General features: G+C 41.2%; 3 protein-coding genes and 1 long non-coding RNA gene across 12 annotated transcripts in view; 3 read left to right on the top strand and 1 right to left on the bottom strand.

Annotated features, from left to right (window-relative positions):
* The window catches only part of LOC309502261 (uncharacterized protein), a 107,464-nt gene that overhangs the window by 73,388 nt on the left and 18,297 nt on the right, over nt 1-15,779 (top strand). The gene's annotated exons all lie outside the window — the stretch shown is intronic.
* LOC309498214 (uncharacterized protein) overlaps nt 1-15,779 on the top strand; it is a 233,752-nt gene that overhangs the window by 204,715 nt on the left and 13,258 nt on the right. Inside the window, exon 3 of one of the 9 annotated variants that reach the window (XR_014205878.1) lies at nt 887-1,547. The exons of the other annotated variants lie outside the window; for them this stretch is intronic. The gene's annotated coding sequence lies outside the window, so the exon portion shown is untranslated. Of the gene's footprint in view, nt 1-886; nt 1,548-15,779 lie in introns of those variants that run through there. 9 annotated transcript variants of the gene reach the window in all.
* Nucleotides 6,320-7,398, top strand: LOC309482035. Its single transcript, XR_014200175.1, has 3 exons — nt 6,320-6,783; nt 6,870-7,081; nt 7,201-7,398. It is a non-coding gene; the product is annotated as an uncharacterized lncRNA (long non-coding RNA).
* Nucleotides 7,719-8,776, bottom strand: LOC309501831 (putative nuclease HARBI1; the record flags this gene model as incomplete). Its single annotated transcript, XM_082174126.1, has 1 exon — nt 7,719-8,776. The coding sequence occupies exon 1, from the start codon at nt 8,742-8,744 to the stop codon at nt 7,719-7,721; it is 1,026 nt and encodes a 341-aa protein (XP_082030252.1). The 5' UTR covers nt 8,745-8,776.

Genomic DNA, 15,779 nt, shown 5'->3' with positions numbered 1-15,779 from the left:
CATCACGATACGATACGTTTTGTAACGTTAATCTCCTCAGCTGACATAGACGCCTGACAAACTTTTGTTGTTGTGATTAATGTACACTCAATACAGAGAGCTTTTCCCTCACCGCTAAACGAGCTGCTTTAGTAGGTTCCGTGAAAATGTTTCAGCTTTTATTTTCCTTTTACGCCCCGAAGAAGATATCACAGGTTCATCAAGTTCATTGAAATTATCCATCCTCGATCACTTTTAGTTAGCTTTGACGAAACTCCTCTTAGCCAGCGCGTCTTTTCAAAGTGACATCTGACCTGAATACTGCGCGCTGAGTCGCTAAAAAGGACTTATCGTGTTGTGTTCACCAACAAGGGTGCGACTGCTTGTCTGTTTCTGCTGTAAAATATGAACTCGCGATGCCTTGACTGCGGACAATACCGGCTTTTGTGACAAAACCTGTTTAGGGTTCAGTCAGTCTTGTCAGGCGTCTATTTCAGATGAGATTACAGACAGTATGGTGAGTAAATGAAAATGTGCGCTTTGGCGGAAGGATGTTACGTGAGAATGTGGAGAGTGTCAAAATAAAGGTGTATATCGATATTTTACGTGTGGAATCGGTGCATCGTATCGTTAGACGTTATATCGATCCCTATCGATGTATCGGTACACCCCTAATTACTACGTCTAATTGATATGAAATAGACATCTGAGTGATTTATGTGTGCTATTATGTAGAACAAATCTATAAAGTAACTAAACACAAGTTATCTATTGTATTTGTCCATTAGTAGTTGATAAATTGAGGAACAATTATGTTGGTTAAAAAGTTAAAACAACCTCAACATGTAAATGTAGTGTTGAGCTCATAAATGACAGAGGTAACGGGAATCTTGTCTGGATGTTACAGGGTCAGATGAACACGTGTGTGTTTATCCGGTGGAGAGTGGCTCATGAAGCTGAATGCTGCCATCAAAGGCTTTGAGTGAGTTTACTACAGATATGAATAACTACAACAATTTGTATCCATCACTCCACCTGTCCTTACGAGACCCTCTATCACTCCACCTGTCCTTACTAGACCCACCATCACTCCACCAGCCCTTACGAGACCCTCCATCACTCCACCTGTCCTTACGAGACCCACCATCACTCCACCAGCCCTTACGAGACCCTCCATCACTCCACCTGTCCTTACGAGACCCTCCATCACTCCACCAGCCCTTACGAGACCCTCCATCACTCCACCTGCCCTTACGAGACCCTCCATCACTCCACCTGCCCTTACGAGACCCTCCATCACTCCACCTGCCCTTATGAGACCCTCCATACCTCCACCAGCCCTTACGAGACCATGAGACCCTCCATCACTCCACCTGTCCTTATGAGACCCTCCATCACTCCACCTGTCCTTACCAGACCCTCCATCACTCCACCTGTCCTTACCAGACCCTCCATCACTCCACCTGTCCTTACGAGACCCTCCATCTCTCCACTTGCCCTTACGAGACCCTCCATCACTCCACCTGCCCTTACGAGACCCTCCATCACTCCTCCTGCCCTTACGAGACCCTCCATCACTCCACCTGTCCTTACGAGACCCTCCATCACTCCACCTGTCCTTACGAGACCCTCCATCACTCCACCAGCCCTTACGAGACCCTCCATACCTCCACCTGTCCTTACGAGACCCTCCATACCTCCACCTGTCCTTACGAGACCCTCCTTCACTCCACCTGCCCTTACGAGACCCTCCATCACTCCACCTGCCCTTACGAGACCCTCCATCACTCCACCTGTCCTTACGAGACCCTCCATCACTCCACCTGCCCTTACGAGACCCTCCATCACTCCACCTGCCCTTACGAGACCCTCCATCACTCTACCTGTCCTTACCAGACCCTCCATCACTCCACCTGTCCTTACCAGACCCTCCATCACTCCACCTGTCCTTACCAGACCCTCCATCACTCCACCTGCCCTTACCAGACCCTCCATCACTCCACCAGCCCTTACGAGACCTCCATCACTCCACCTGCCCTTACGAGACCCTCCATCACTCCTCCTGCCCTTACGAGACCCTCCATCACTCCACCTGTCCTTACGAGACCCTCCATCACTCCACCTGTCCTTACAAGACCCTCCATCACTCCACCTGTCCATACATGATTGTAGTTTGTACAAGAAAGCTTTGTTTCATGTGTTGACTTGTATATGCATTTGTTTGTGTGATGGTGACTTTGATTCATTCTTTTACTAATTTATTAATATTTCTCATTGTTGTCAGTAAATAAAATATAATTATTTAATTAATGCTTTATTTATTGTTTGAATGAAAATGTAGATATGTTCACTATATACACATCTAGAGTGTATTCGTGCATAGCTATTTCATATGAGATGTATATTAATGACACTTACATTTTTCGCATATAAAATCAACAGTTTTCTCCAAAGATGAATCTTAGCACAGCTGCCCTTTGTGCAGACATTACAAACGCTGAGGAAAACCGTTCTAGGTAGGGCAGTCGAGTTACTGATGTTATGAGATTATATATATATATATATATATATATATATATATATATATATATTAGTGGTGGGCCGTTATCGGCGTTAACGTGCTGCGTTAACGCGAGACTCTTATCGCGCGATAAAAAAAATATCGCCGTTAATCTATTCTCCAAGTTGGTTTGGGAGATGGCTCTATACTACACAAGCTATGATGACGCAATCTACCCGCGGCCGCGAGGTAAACCCGGCTGCAACGCATATTCGTCGTCATCTTAAGTAAACACGGCTGAAAGTGAAAGCTGGTGAAAAAGATCGGTGCAACATCCATTATTTGGACTTGGTTCGGGTTTAAGCCGTCAGACGAGCAGCAGCAAACTATATACAGAGTGTGTGGGGTAACAGTTCGATAAGTTAACACACGACTAATCCGTTCTACCACCTCAAATTCAAAACGAAACATGATATCACTGAATACCAGCGCGCGCGTATTATTCCCATTCCAATATATCTTAGTGGTGTAGCACATAATCTCGATTTTAAGAATCTTTGTTGTGTTTCTTTTTAACTGAAAAGACATCAGTTAGACAATATTCTAATTTTAAATTTGGGGTTTCATAAGCTCCAAGCCATAATAAACATTAGACCTACTTAAATCTCTGCAGCTAGTGTACTTAAATTTTATTTATCTGCAAAATGATGTTGTATACTTACAGTTTTGCACAATATATGTTCTCAAAACTACATACACCCTTTAAAAAAAAAATACATTTAGCAGTTGTTTAGCATGGGTCTGTGTAATCTGTTCTGAAATGGTTTTATTATAATATACTGTATATCGTTATCGCAAGAGGCTGCAATGTATATCACAATATAGATTTTAGGCCATATCGCCCATCCCTAATTGATAGTCTATAGTAGTTGATAATAACATAGGCCTACCTAATGTTGCCTATGGACGGTAACAGTACAGTAGTAACCTTTTACAGTCTATGAGTAGAACAGCTTTCTCAAGCAGTTTGTGATGCATTTTGGAAACAGGAGATGAGCCCCTGGTCTAATGCGCCACCTGGCTTGAGAAACCCGTTCTCAAAGACTTACTTTTATAGTCATTATTTGGGTAGCACACATATTCTGAATGCCTTCGGCAGAATTCAAATGAGCCATTTTAATCTAGATTAATCTAGATTAAAAAAATTAATCTATGCCCACCTCTAATATATATATATATATATTAGGGGTGGAGCCGAACCCGAATACGGTATTCGGAAAGGCACAAATAACGTGTTTTTTACGAAAATTACGAATACTTATTTCGAACAAATACTTAAAAAATATTTGTATTCGGGAACAAGAAAAACTTTATATCAAAAAGATGCGTTTCCTCATGAGACCGCAGTGCATGCCCGGCCGGATGAGTGAGTGAGTGAGTGACGTTCAGGAAGAGGTGACTGACGGCTGCTCCACACAGCAACAGAGAGGGCTCGGCTGAGCGAAAAAAACACTTAACTGCATCACTATTTTTGTTACTGATTTTTGATACTTCGCATCCACAACTGCAAGCAGAACAATGGAGAACGTTATCTTGTAGTTGTGGAACTGGGATCCTGAGTTGGGGGGTGCCTTCAACACCACATGCTTCCCATCCACCGCTCCAACGCACAGAGGGAAGTTCCACCGCTCCTGAAATCCCTCTGCGATGGACCTCCAGTCATCGGTGGTCGGCACAGCCATGTAGCCCTCCACAAGGCAGTCCCAGATGGCAGTCACTACCTAGGGGACGATCTGGCACACTGTGGAGACACCAACCCTGTAGCTGGATGCTATCGTCCTGAATGAGTCCCCAGTGGCAAGAAACCTAGAAGAAATATTAAAAGTACACTTGTAGTTACATATTCAACTATACAATCAACAGGTATACTATGAAATGGTTTATGGTATATTAAAATGCCAATAATCAAGCACTACATATAGACAATAATCAACAGTGTTTGGAATAATGCCGTTTAGGCAAGGCAAGGCAAGTTTATTTATATAGCACATTTCATACACAATGGCAAGTCAAAGTGCTTTACATAGAAGAAATTAAAATAATAAAAAGAAATAAGAATAATTAAAACAGTTTAGAAAAATAAAATGAAATACAGTACAGTACAGTCGGACGAACAGTGGCACAGTGCTCATTCAGTAAATGCATAGCTAAACAGAAGTGTTTTGAGTCTGGATTTGAATGTGACCACTGTAGGAGCACATCTGATCTCTTCTGGAAGCTGGTTCCAGCTGCGGCTGGCATAATAGCTAAAATCAGACTCACCATGCTTAGAGTGAACCCTTGGTATTTCTAGATGATATGATCCTAATGATCTGAGTGATCTGTTGGGTTTATATTCAGTGAGCATATCTGCAATGTATTGAGGTCCAAGGCCATTGAATGACTTATATACCAGTAATAATACTTCAAAATCAATCCTAAATCTAACTGGGAGCCAGTGTAAAGACCTGAGGACTGGTGTGATATGTTCATATTTTCTGGTTCTGCTCAGAATCCTGGCGGCAGCGTTCTGTATGAGCTGCAACTGTCTTATGGTCTTTTTGGGAAGGCCAGTGAGGAGTCCATTACAATAATCCACCCTGCTGGTGATGAAAGCATGCACAAGTTTCTCTAAGTCTTGTCTGGAAACAAAGCATCTAATTCTTGCAATATTTTTGAGATGATAGTATGCTGATTTAGTTATTGCTTTGACATGACTACTGAAACTAAGGTCTGATTCTAGAGTCACACCAAGATTCTTGACTTGATTTTTAGTTGTTTGACCCCTAGAGTGAAGGTATGCGTTCACCTTGAGAACTTCATCTTTGTTTCCAAACGCAATAACTTCAGTTTTATCTTTGTTTAACTGAAGAAAGTTTTGGAACATCCAACTGTTGACCTCATCAATGCATCGGCACAAGGAGTCAATGGGGCTGTAATCGTTAGGCGATAGGGCTAAGTAGAGCTGTGTGTCGTCTGTATAGCTGTGGTAAGCAATTTGGTTATTTCTCATTATTTGGCTCATTGGGAGCATATACAGGTTAAACAGGAGTGGCGCAAGAATTGAGCCTTGAGGGACTCCGCATGTCATGGATGTCCACTCAGACTTATGGTCTCCTATACTCACATAATAACCTCTCCCATCTAAGTATGACCTGAACCATTTTAGGACTATCCCAGAAAGCCCCACCCAGTTTTCCAGCCTGCCAAGAAGTATGTTATGATCGACAGTGTCAAATGCAGCACTGAGGTCGAGTAGTACCAGCACTGATAATTTGCCTGAATCAGTATTTAAGCGAATATTGTTTATTATGACCGCCGCTAGCATAGTCATATAGGGATTGTCAAAGTTTTTTTTTTTTTTTTTGTCATCTACTGAATTTTTTGTCAACGATACCAGGGACACCGAAACACCGGGGAACATGAAATTTGGTGGGCATGTAGCCCCACTAGACTTTTACGGAAAAATTTCGTTTGGTCCCCGGGGGCCACTCCCTCCCCGCGCTGGGCCGCCCCAAACCCAAAAAATGCAGTTTTTCCTAAATAACTACCTGAACCGTGGCACAGAGGATGAAGACATTTTTATGGTATGTTGGTCTTAAGGGCCCACATCAACCTAGCCCATAATCACTCATTTGTGATTTGCGCCCCTCCCATAAAAAATGAAAATGCAATATTATTCTGCTTTAATCGCCCCTATCTTCAGTTGAGATGTTCAGAACTGCACCATATTTCATGTGTATGATTAACTTGACATCCTCTGGGGGTATGCTAAGGCCTGGTTTCACAGACATGGCTTAGCATAAGCCAGGAGTAGGCCTTAATGTGTACTAGTTAAACTGGGGCATTTAAGTACCTTTCATGAACGTGGCTTAAAATAAGCTTAGTTAGTCTGAGACTACAGAGTCCTGGAGTAAATTAAGTAAGCTTAAATGAAAACACCTGGGATAGGCCTGATTAAGTTGAGTATAAGCACATGCCGTTGGGCTGATGGTGCTCATAAAAACCTGGAATGGACCAGAAAACATTATTATCGGTGTACATTTTGACACAAAGCAATGGCAGATGCAAAAAGAATTCGTTCCAAAAACTTCAGTGAGTATGAAAAAACACTACTGAAACAAATTTTGACCAACCATCCAGTTATTGAAAGTAAAATCCACACTACTGCTAGTGAGCAAAAGAAAAGGAGTGCTTGGAATGCAATTTGCAATGAATTTAATGCAAATGAAAATGCAACCACAAGAACAATACAACAACTTCAGGTGAGATTTCTTCATTATTATCATTGCTCATTTCTCATATTCATATTTTTGGGACAATTTATAATGAATGATTTTTGCCTGTATAGACTCTGTGGAAGAACCTTAAACTGGCTTTAAAACGACAGAATGCAGAGATCAGAAGACAGCGATTTTACTACTGGTGGTGGACCACCAAATAAAGACAAAACTGATGAATTGAGTGACTTGCTGTCTGGAATAATACAGCACCAGCAACCTCTGGATGGTATACCAGATGATGATCACTTGAACAGTTCAGATGAAGATCTGAGCACAAATGGTATGTTAGAAAGAAATTGATTTCTTCCTTTGGTACATATATTCCACTCTGTCAATTTTTATTCTTCTTTCATTGTAAGGATCATGTGAATTTATTTGTGCCTCTGTTTTTCCCCACAGAAGAAAGGAATCTGAACGGGTTGGAAAAGCCAGAGCACAGTGAGTGTGTGCCTTCCACATCTGCTCCTGCATCCCTGAGAAAAGATGCTGCCACCACCTTTCAGCAGAGAACAAGCAAGATGACCATCCATGAAAAGTTAGCCAGAGAATTTCATGAGGAAAAAATGAAATATCTGAAGGAAGAACATGAAATGAAAATGAGAATTCTACTGGTTGAATTGGATATGAAGTTGGAAGAAAGAGGTATGATCCAAAAACGATACAGTAAGGAGGCAATTGTGATTACCAGCCATGGTGAACAATATGATGTATAAACAATAAAAACAAAAATAAACCTTTTGTCATTTAGATATTCATGACTGAGTGTATTTAAACAACCACAAACTACATTTTCAACCAGTATTGGTTTAGTAATTTTTTAAAATTTTGCTGCACACTATTTTAATTTTGTACAGAACAAAAATTATCAAGGCAAAATAAGGCATAATGAATGCATTCCATATTGAAATACATCTCATCTAGCTGAAGTGCTGAAATGTGAAAGCAACTCTGTGTGCAAGTCCTCGTTGGTCACTGGCTGCCTCAGTCATGGGCACATCTGCTTCATCGTCATCTTCCATTGGAGGATCAGTACAGCAGCGCTGCTTCAGGTAGTTGTGCAGCACCGCTGTAGCAATGATGACCTTGCAGCATCTCCTTGGCCTGAAGCGAAGTGTATTACGTAAACACTGGAATCGATTTTTCCATATTCCAAACATGCGTTCAACCATGCCTCTTGTTCGGATATGAGCTCTGTTGTATCTTTGCTGCTCAGCTGTTGTGGGATTTATGTATGGAGTGAATAAAAAGTTACTCTGACCATATCCACTGTCACCAAGTAGAAGTCCACTATACTGTCCACTCTGAAACTGAGCACATAATGAAGAGTTGACAAAAATCCTTGAATCGTGAGTTGAACCTTTCCAGCGCGCAACAATGTTTGAAAACTCTAAATTAGGTGTGCATACACCCTGAACGTTGATAGAAAACCAGTTCTTACGGTTCCTGTACTCCTCAGCATTAGGGGTTGATGGACACTTGACAGGAACATGACATCCATCTATACAGCCAATGACACCTGGGAAGTGCCCATATTCATAGAATTGCACTTTATATTTGGCTTGGTCAGCAGCATCAGGAAACTTTATGTAAAGACTCCTCAGTTCACAAATGGCTCTGCTGACTTTGTGAACTATTCTACACACAGTTGCTTCTCTGGCACCACACAAATCACCAGTTTCACGGTGAAAGGTCCCGGACGCAAAAAACCTCAGTGTGAGCAGAACTTGGAGAGAAATGGGTAAAGGCCTTCCTCTCAGAGACAGACAGGAAAGTCTAGGCTCAAGCAAAGATATTATCTCCACTGCATTTTCCTTGGACATACGAAAGCGGTCTTGAAAAGCTGTGTCATCAAAGTAATGTAATGGATCACTCCTATCCACAAGTACTCTGGCTGGCCTCTGTTGTGCATGTTGGTTTTCATTTAGATATTCCAAATATTCCATGCTCCCTCACAAACAGTACTAAGCAGGAGTTAAACCTGCCTCTTTGAAGGAATAATTTAAGATTCAATTTAGTCATAGACTAGCTATAATCCTTCCTCTTGCAATCGGCTTTGTTTAATCCAGAACAGGCTAAATCTTTGACTATTTTAATATATATCTGTGCAAGTCGCTTTGAGTTAAGACAGCTCAAGTGGGCAGTTTAGTCTGGGACTAGGCTTAAGCCATGTCTGTGAAACCGGGCCTAAGTTTCGTAGAATTTCATCCATGGGGGGGTATAAAATAAATTCATTTATGTGCACATTTAGTGCCTGTACACTCATCGGCCTGTAGATGGTGGTGTTGAGCGAAGGGTTGCTGGTTTAGGATGATACTGTCACACACACACATGCAGGAATACAAACAAACGCAAGCATGCACACACACTGACATCCACAAGCACAGACACACACCCATACACACATACAAATCCACATGCACAGACACACACACACAAACACACACGCGCACACACATGTACGCACGCATACATACACGCACAGACACACACACACACACACACACACACACACACACACACACACACACACACACACACACACACACACACACACACACACACACACACACACACAGACACACACACACAAACACACACACAGACAGACATGCACATACTACTACTTTTTTTAGGTATATACATAAACACGCAATACAGCCAAATTGCTCCACGTCATTTATTTTTGTGGAAAGCCAGTGCAGGCCTGAGTGGCGGTCATATTTTGTACCGCCATGCGGTACATCTAGTTATCTTTATGAGCGCTGTCTCTGTGCTGTGATGCGGTCGGTAACCAGATTGAAAATTGTCAAAGTATCCATTCGAGCTTAAGAATTTGTTCAGCTGATTAAAGACAACTTTTTCAATGATCTTGCCTATGAAAGGAAGATTTGAGATCGGTCTATAGTTGCTTAATATGGTCTTATCCAGATTGCTCTTTTTCAGGAGGGGCTTGACAACTGCAGTTCTCAGGGAGTTTGGAAAACTCCCAGAAAGAAGTGAGGCATTTACCACTTCTAGAAGATCTGCTTCTAAACTGTTTAACACACTTTTGAAAAAAGATGTGGGAAGTGTGTCAAGAGCGCATGTTGATGTTTTAAGGTGCTGTACGGTTTCTTCCAAAATTTTGCCATAATTGTCTTTTCATATTTTGCACTGCTTTTGAGTTTCTCCAAGGTGCTTTTTGTCTGCCACTCTTCTTCCTGACTTTCACAGGAGCAATATCATCAATTGCACTTTTAACTTTTGAGTTAAAAGAATCAAGGAGAAAATCAACAGAGTCAGCAGATATGCTTGGTGTTAAGGATATAGCCTTCATAAATAGTACACTAGTGTTCTCATTTAAGCATCTCTTGACAGACACAGATCTAGCTTCAGTGGCAGGAGAGATCAATATATCAAAGAAAATACAGAAATGATCAGACAGTGCTACATCCTTAATAACAATCGATGAGATGTTTAGACCCTTACTAATAAGTCAATCTAGAGTGTGTCCATGATTGTGTGTGGGTCCATGTACATGCTGAGTCAGATCAAAAGTTTTTTAAACAGTTTTGATTTCTTTTGCCATATTGGTTTCTGCATTATCTATGTGAATGTTAAAATCTCCAGCAATGGCAAAACAGTCAAACTCTGAGGTAATTGTTGATAACAGTTCTGTAAAGTCCTCAGCAAAGGCTGGAGAGTATTTTGGAGGCCTGTAAATAATGATGAGTAAAATGCGTGAAGCACCTTTTAACACAGTACCCAGATATTCAAAAGACGTGTAATTCCCAAATGATATTTGCTTACATTGATAGATATCTTTAAAAAGAGCAGCTAGACCCCCACCTCTCTTAACAGCTCTGCAGACACTCATAAAAGTAAAGTTAGGAGGGGATGTTTCATTTAGGATTGTTGCACTGCAGCTGTCTTCTAGCCAGGTTTCATTTAGAAGCATAAAATCCAGGTTGTTTGTGGTTATTAAGTCATTGACTAGAAGTGATTTATTTTTAAGTGAGCGGATGTTTAAAATTGCTAACTTGACAGTCTTACTTTTTTCCCTACACCAATCTTAGTTAGACGTGCAATAGGCACCAGATTAGTTGAGTTTGCTGTACGGCTATTGAAGGCCTTAGACTTTCTATCTTGTAATAGAACAGCAATAGAGAAAGATACAGGCACACTGGGTTCCCGCTTGTTCTGTAAACATTTGAGAAAGTTACTGTTATCATAGCGGGGACCCAACACATGTCACTGAGAGCTGGTATCAGTTGTTTTTGGTTCACCTTGAGCAGATGGAGGAGGGTGTGGGCCCTGGCGTTGTGGCAGAGGCCGAAGAGCTCTCACAGAAGGAGGGGGAGGGCGAGCTCGGCCCGCAGGCTTTGGTGGTAGCGGTGCCTGACGTTTTTTGGTTGATATCTGGGGGCTTGCAGCAAAAGAGTGGGATAGTTTGGTTCCAGCATACACCAGTTCTTCCATTTTCTGTGAGAAGCACAGAAGTGGAGTTGCTGGCGAGAGGGAAAAAAGTGTCTGGTGAAATGGGCTGTTGTTCCGGTGTTATCGGAGGCTGTAATATGCTGTCCTGGCTTCCCTGGCTGTTTTCCAGGAAGTCGTCCTTGGGTGCTGAATCTTGGAGCAGTTCTGATGTGTCTGTCTGTGGTGAGCTCTGTGGGCAGGGCTCAGCTGAGATGGTGTCCGTGAGCAGAGGTTGTTGTGGCTCAGTGGTGTTATCATTGTCCTTGTGTGATATGTCAACATCATGTCCATTCTCAAGTGAAGTCCTGTGGTCATTCATACTGTGTCCAGGTGTGTGTGTGCCGTTCAGATTGAGTGGATTGGCACACGCTGCAGAAGGATGATTGAGGGAGAAGTAGATATTGTCCTTTAGCACTCTTGAGCCAAGTTTGTTTGGATGGCGGCCATCCTGATGAAACCGTTGTCTCTGACTCCAGAAGAGATTGAAGTTGTCAATGAAGTTTACTCCTTTTATATTGCAGGTTTTTTGCAGCCATGTATTAAGCCCAAGCAACCGTGAAAACCTGTTTGTTCCTCTTGCTGGGAGTGGTCCACTGATGAATGTCTGAACTTTCAGTTTTTTAAGTGTTTCAAAAAGTTAATTGAAATCCTTCTTAAGGAGTTCTGACTGCTCTTTATGAATATCATTCTTCCCCACATGAATGATGAGTCGATTTGCAGTCTTATGCAGCGTTTATATGCCCACGTATAAATATAATTAATTATTATTCATAACGGATTATGATCAATAATTAATATTTTAATTATTTTTAATTATTTTCAGAATTTACTGTAGCAGAATCAATTGTATGATTAGTCTATCAGTTCATCCCATGAACAGAAAGCATAAACAGTTATTAACTCTAGGAAATATAATATCTTCCTGGCCAAGAAAGAATTATTTGTTATGTATGCGATATCTCTTTGTTCAAATACAAACAATACTTTATTGATTATATACTAACATAAAAGCTAATATCTAACACAAACACACACACACACACACACATTCATACGAGTTGCAGAAGGAAAGATTAAGTTTTAAAGGAGACATATCATGCTTTTAAATTGTTCCTTTTTACATATAAATCATACATTTGTAGTCTATATAAAGCGGAACTGCAATGCTTGGGTCTGAATTCCTCATTATTATAGCTCCACAGGCCCCTTTTTTACCCCTTTTCTAATGTGCTTCTGAAAGCAACTCGTTTTGGTGCGGTCTCTTTAAATAATATTGAGACACTTCATACCCCGCCCCCTCTCCAGGTTGTAGCGGTGACACTCGGTTCAACTCCACCCCGTTCGGCCATTTTTGTAGTCTGGTAGCAGAGATAGGATTATCTAGCGCACAGAAACTTTTATACACACGTTATAAACAAAATGTCAACAACGGAAGACTTGTCCAGCCAGCCTTACATGTTCGAGCCAGAGCCGGAGCGAGATGAAAATGAAGACGACGAACCTGCAGAACAACGTCTTCATATGGATGTATCGCAATGGTGTGTTACTGTATTTACACATGAAACTTTGGTCTTCCGACCTTTTACCACCGTGTCGATTTATTTTGATTAATATGTCAGAGGGAGAGAGAGCAAGACAGCGTCTAGTTTGGAGACGGTGATGTCTTGTTTACACTTTCGCCTGGCTCTGAAGAGAGAGAGAGTGCGCGCGCGCGACCGGGTCTCTCTCTCTGCTCGTTCTTTCAGTTAAACATGCTCCTGTCACAAGCGCGGCAGTTCATCTAAATTAGACGGTGTAATGAAGCGTGTGGGTTACTACATCCAACAACCGAACATTTTAACTTACCCTCTCGTAACTTCTGCATCCTTTAGCTTGGACTACAAAATTGCAGCGAGAAATAATAATGGCGGATTGCTCGAAGTGTTGGGCCGGAAGTCAATGTCCTTATTTGGCAGTTCCGCTGCAAATACTGTGACGTGATAGTTCAAAAAACGTCATAGATAACAGAAAAATCTGAACCGGTTGAAAAATATGACCAAAACAGAATATAAAGATATCAACGAAGCACCTGAAGAGAATAATTTCATCTTTTCTGTACTTCTAAACACTCCAAATATACAACAAAATGCATTTAAGGGCTAAAAAAGTGCATTTAGCATGATATGTCCCCTTTAAGAGTGAGTTTAAGAGTGAGATGATGAAAACTTAGAAAAGAAAAGACAACTTAGACGAGAGTAGTAAGATGGCTTGAATAAAACTGTTGAACCCGTTCTTCTGATCTTAATTTGGGTTCTTTGTCTCTGCGTTTACATGGTTACTCGTCTGATTGAGATCTTCATCCTTTTTCTGCCCATCTCTCTTGAGAGTGGTAGCAGAGCGTTTCTTGGGGGTGAACCCAGAGATAGAGAGCAGAGTGCAGAGAGCAGAGAGAGCAGAGCTCTTCTCTATCAGAACATTTTGAACGAGCCGAGTTAGAGAGCAGAGAGAAAGAGAACTTTGTTTTGGGTCTAAGATTTTAAACTCAAAGTTGTCCAACCTCCAGGATGAGTTCTGACCAATTAGACACTGGCTAAATTTAGGAGGTGGCCTTCTTCTCAGTTCTGATCGTAAATGATCTTATCTGGGGGGTTTCCTTACTAACAGAGAGAACAGATGCCACAGTTTAGACATGATCAGTATTATAAGAATATGAAACATTTTACACAGATTTCAATCAAGCCATCTTTTGAATCAAGAGCATACGATCATACTGATATGAAACACAACACACTTTCATTCAAACATCTAACAGTTATAACATTACATGAGTTATATGGTATCTAAGCATATTAAACACACATATAAGTTGCAGACACAAAATAGAGTTATGTAGTTGCATGATGTTTGATTGTAAGTCCATTGAAAATGGTTCTTGAATGAGTTTTATGTATACTGCAGGAAAAATCTCAGTTTTCTGGTTTAGAGAGAAACGGACTCTGTTTGTTCGTTCAGAGGTCTTAAGGGGGAAGGGGTCAGGAATGTTGTGGGGGAAAACAACATCTGCTGGTATCGATCCGTCTTGCAAACTATCGAAGTTGACCAGTTCTGCCTTCAGTTAACCAATAAAAGTCTTTGGTTACAGACTCTCTGGAGCCTGGGTGAGTTATGGCTCTGGGATGTGAGACACTTGTGTGATGCCTTGGTCTCTGTCTTTCTCTTAACCAATCAGTAATTTGGCAACAAAGCTAGTCATTGACCAGTTATGTGTTAGTGCTGGGGGCTCTTTTAAATAGCCCGACTGGTTGGCGCCTGGACCCCATGACAAGATTGATGAGGATACAAAGTCCTGACCAAATCTTCCTCTTTGTTCACAGAGAGTTTGAATTAATATTCTGGACGAAGATTAGTCTGCGTTTGGTTCATACCCATTGTCGCTACACTTATGTTTCATTAGAATGTTCTGAAGTTCCCTGTTTATATCAGAAGTTGTTTGCTTGTGGAAGGCAGCACGTAGTTGTATCCCTGCTGCTAATGTTTCTGACTATGGAGTCCCCCATAGTCCCCCATAAACGACTGTTAAAAAGAACGCCGTTAGGTAACAACGTTATTTTTTCAGTAACTGGGTAATCTAACGAATTAATTTTCCCGTCGTTACAACGCCATTAACATTACTGGACGTTAAATGCGTTGCGTTAATATGCATTGATTGAATAAACTGTGTAATCCGAACGCACACCTGGCTTGCACAGCTAGTGAGGAGGTGGGTTAATAACGAGGTAAGCGATTATGATTGGCTAAGGCAGAGTCATGTGTTTCATGGTAGCCAGTCAGAGCCAGTGTTTTTACAAACATGCCAGCACACGCGCCACACACACACACACACCAGCTAAACAGAGATTCGATGAAGCAGCAGAGATGGCGAGTCAGGAGCAATCCGATGAAAAGTTGGCATTTTCAAGGTGGAGATATACTGTAAGCACTACTTCAAAATCATTGAGGTCAAAGGCCAGAACTAGGGGTGGAACGAGAGAGAGAGAGAGAGAGAGAGAGAGAGGCGCGGGCGCGATCGAAAAGTCGAAAAGTATTTACATTTGTGTGCGTGTGTGTGTGTGAGGCGCGGACGCGATCGTAATAGATCGTAATAAACATACTCCATAATTTTGTTTATACAGGACATTCAAACTGCAAAGTGTTTAAGTTACTGCTAATTAAAATTTTATGGAAAACAAATATATTAATCTGAAATGTAGCAAATTAATTTTCAATTAATTTAGGTAAAAATACCAAACATATCTCAAGGACTTTTTGTATTTTTATTAATTTAATTAATAAACTAATTATATAAAACTATTGTCAGTGCACTACAAATAAACTGGTTCTATGCCTTTACTTTATTAATAAAACTTTTAATAAAAAGTTGAGAGAGGTTGATTTAATTTGCTAGAGTTAAATGTGACCTGATCCAGCAAAATGAGTCACAGTGACCCAAATTTCAAAATTGAGATTTTGGTCTTAATGGAAAGAGGAGACCATAAGCTTTCAAA

This window comes from Leuciscus leuciscus (genome assembly GCF_965113295.1).
Source record: "Leuciscus leuciscus genome assembly, chromosome: 1".
Classification (NCBI taxonomy): Eukaryota; Metazoa; Chordata; class Actinopteri; order Cypriniformes; family Leuciscidae; genus Leuciscus; species Leuciscus leuciscus.
The sequence above is the reverse complement of the archived record's forward strand: the minus strand, read 5'-3'. Positions and strand labels throughout refer to the sequence as shown.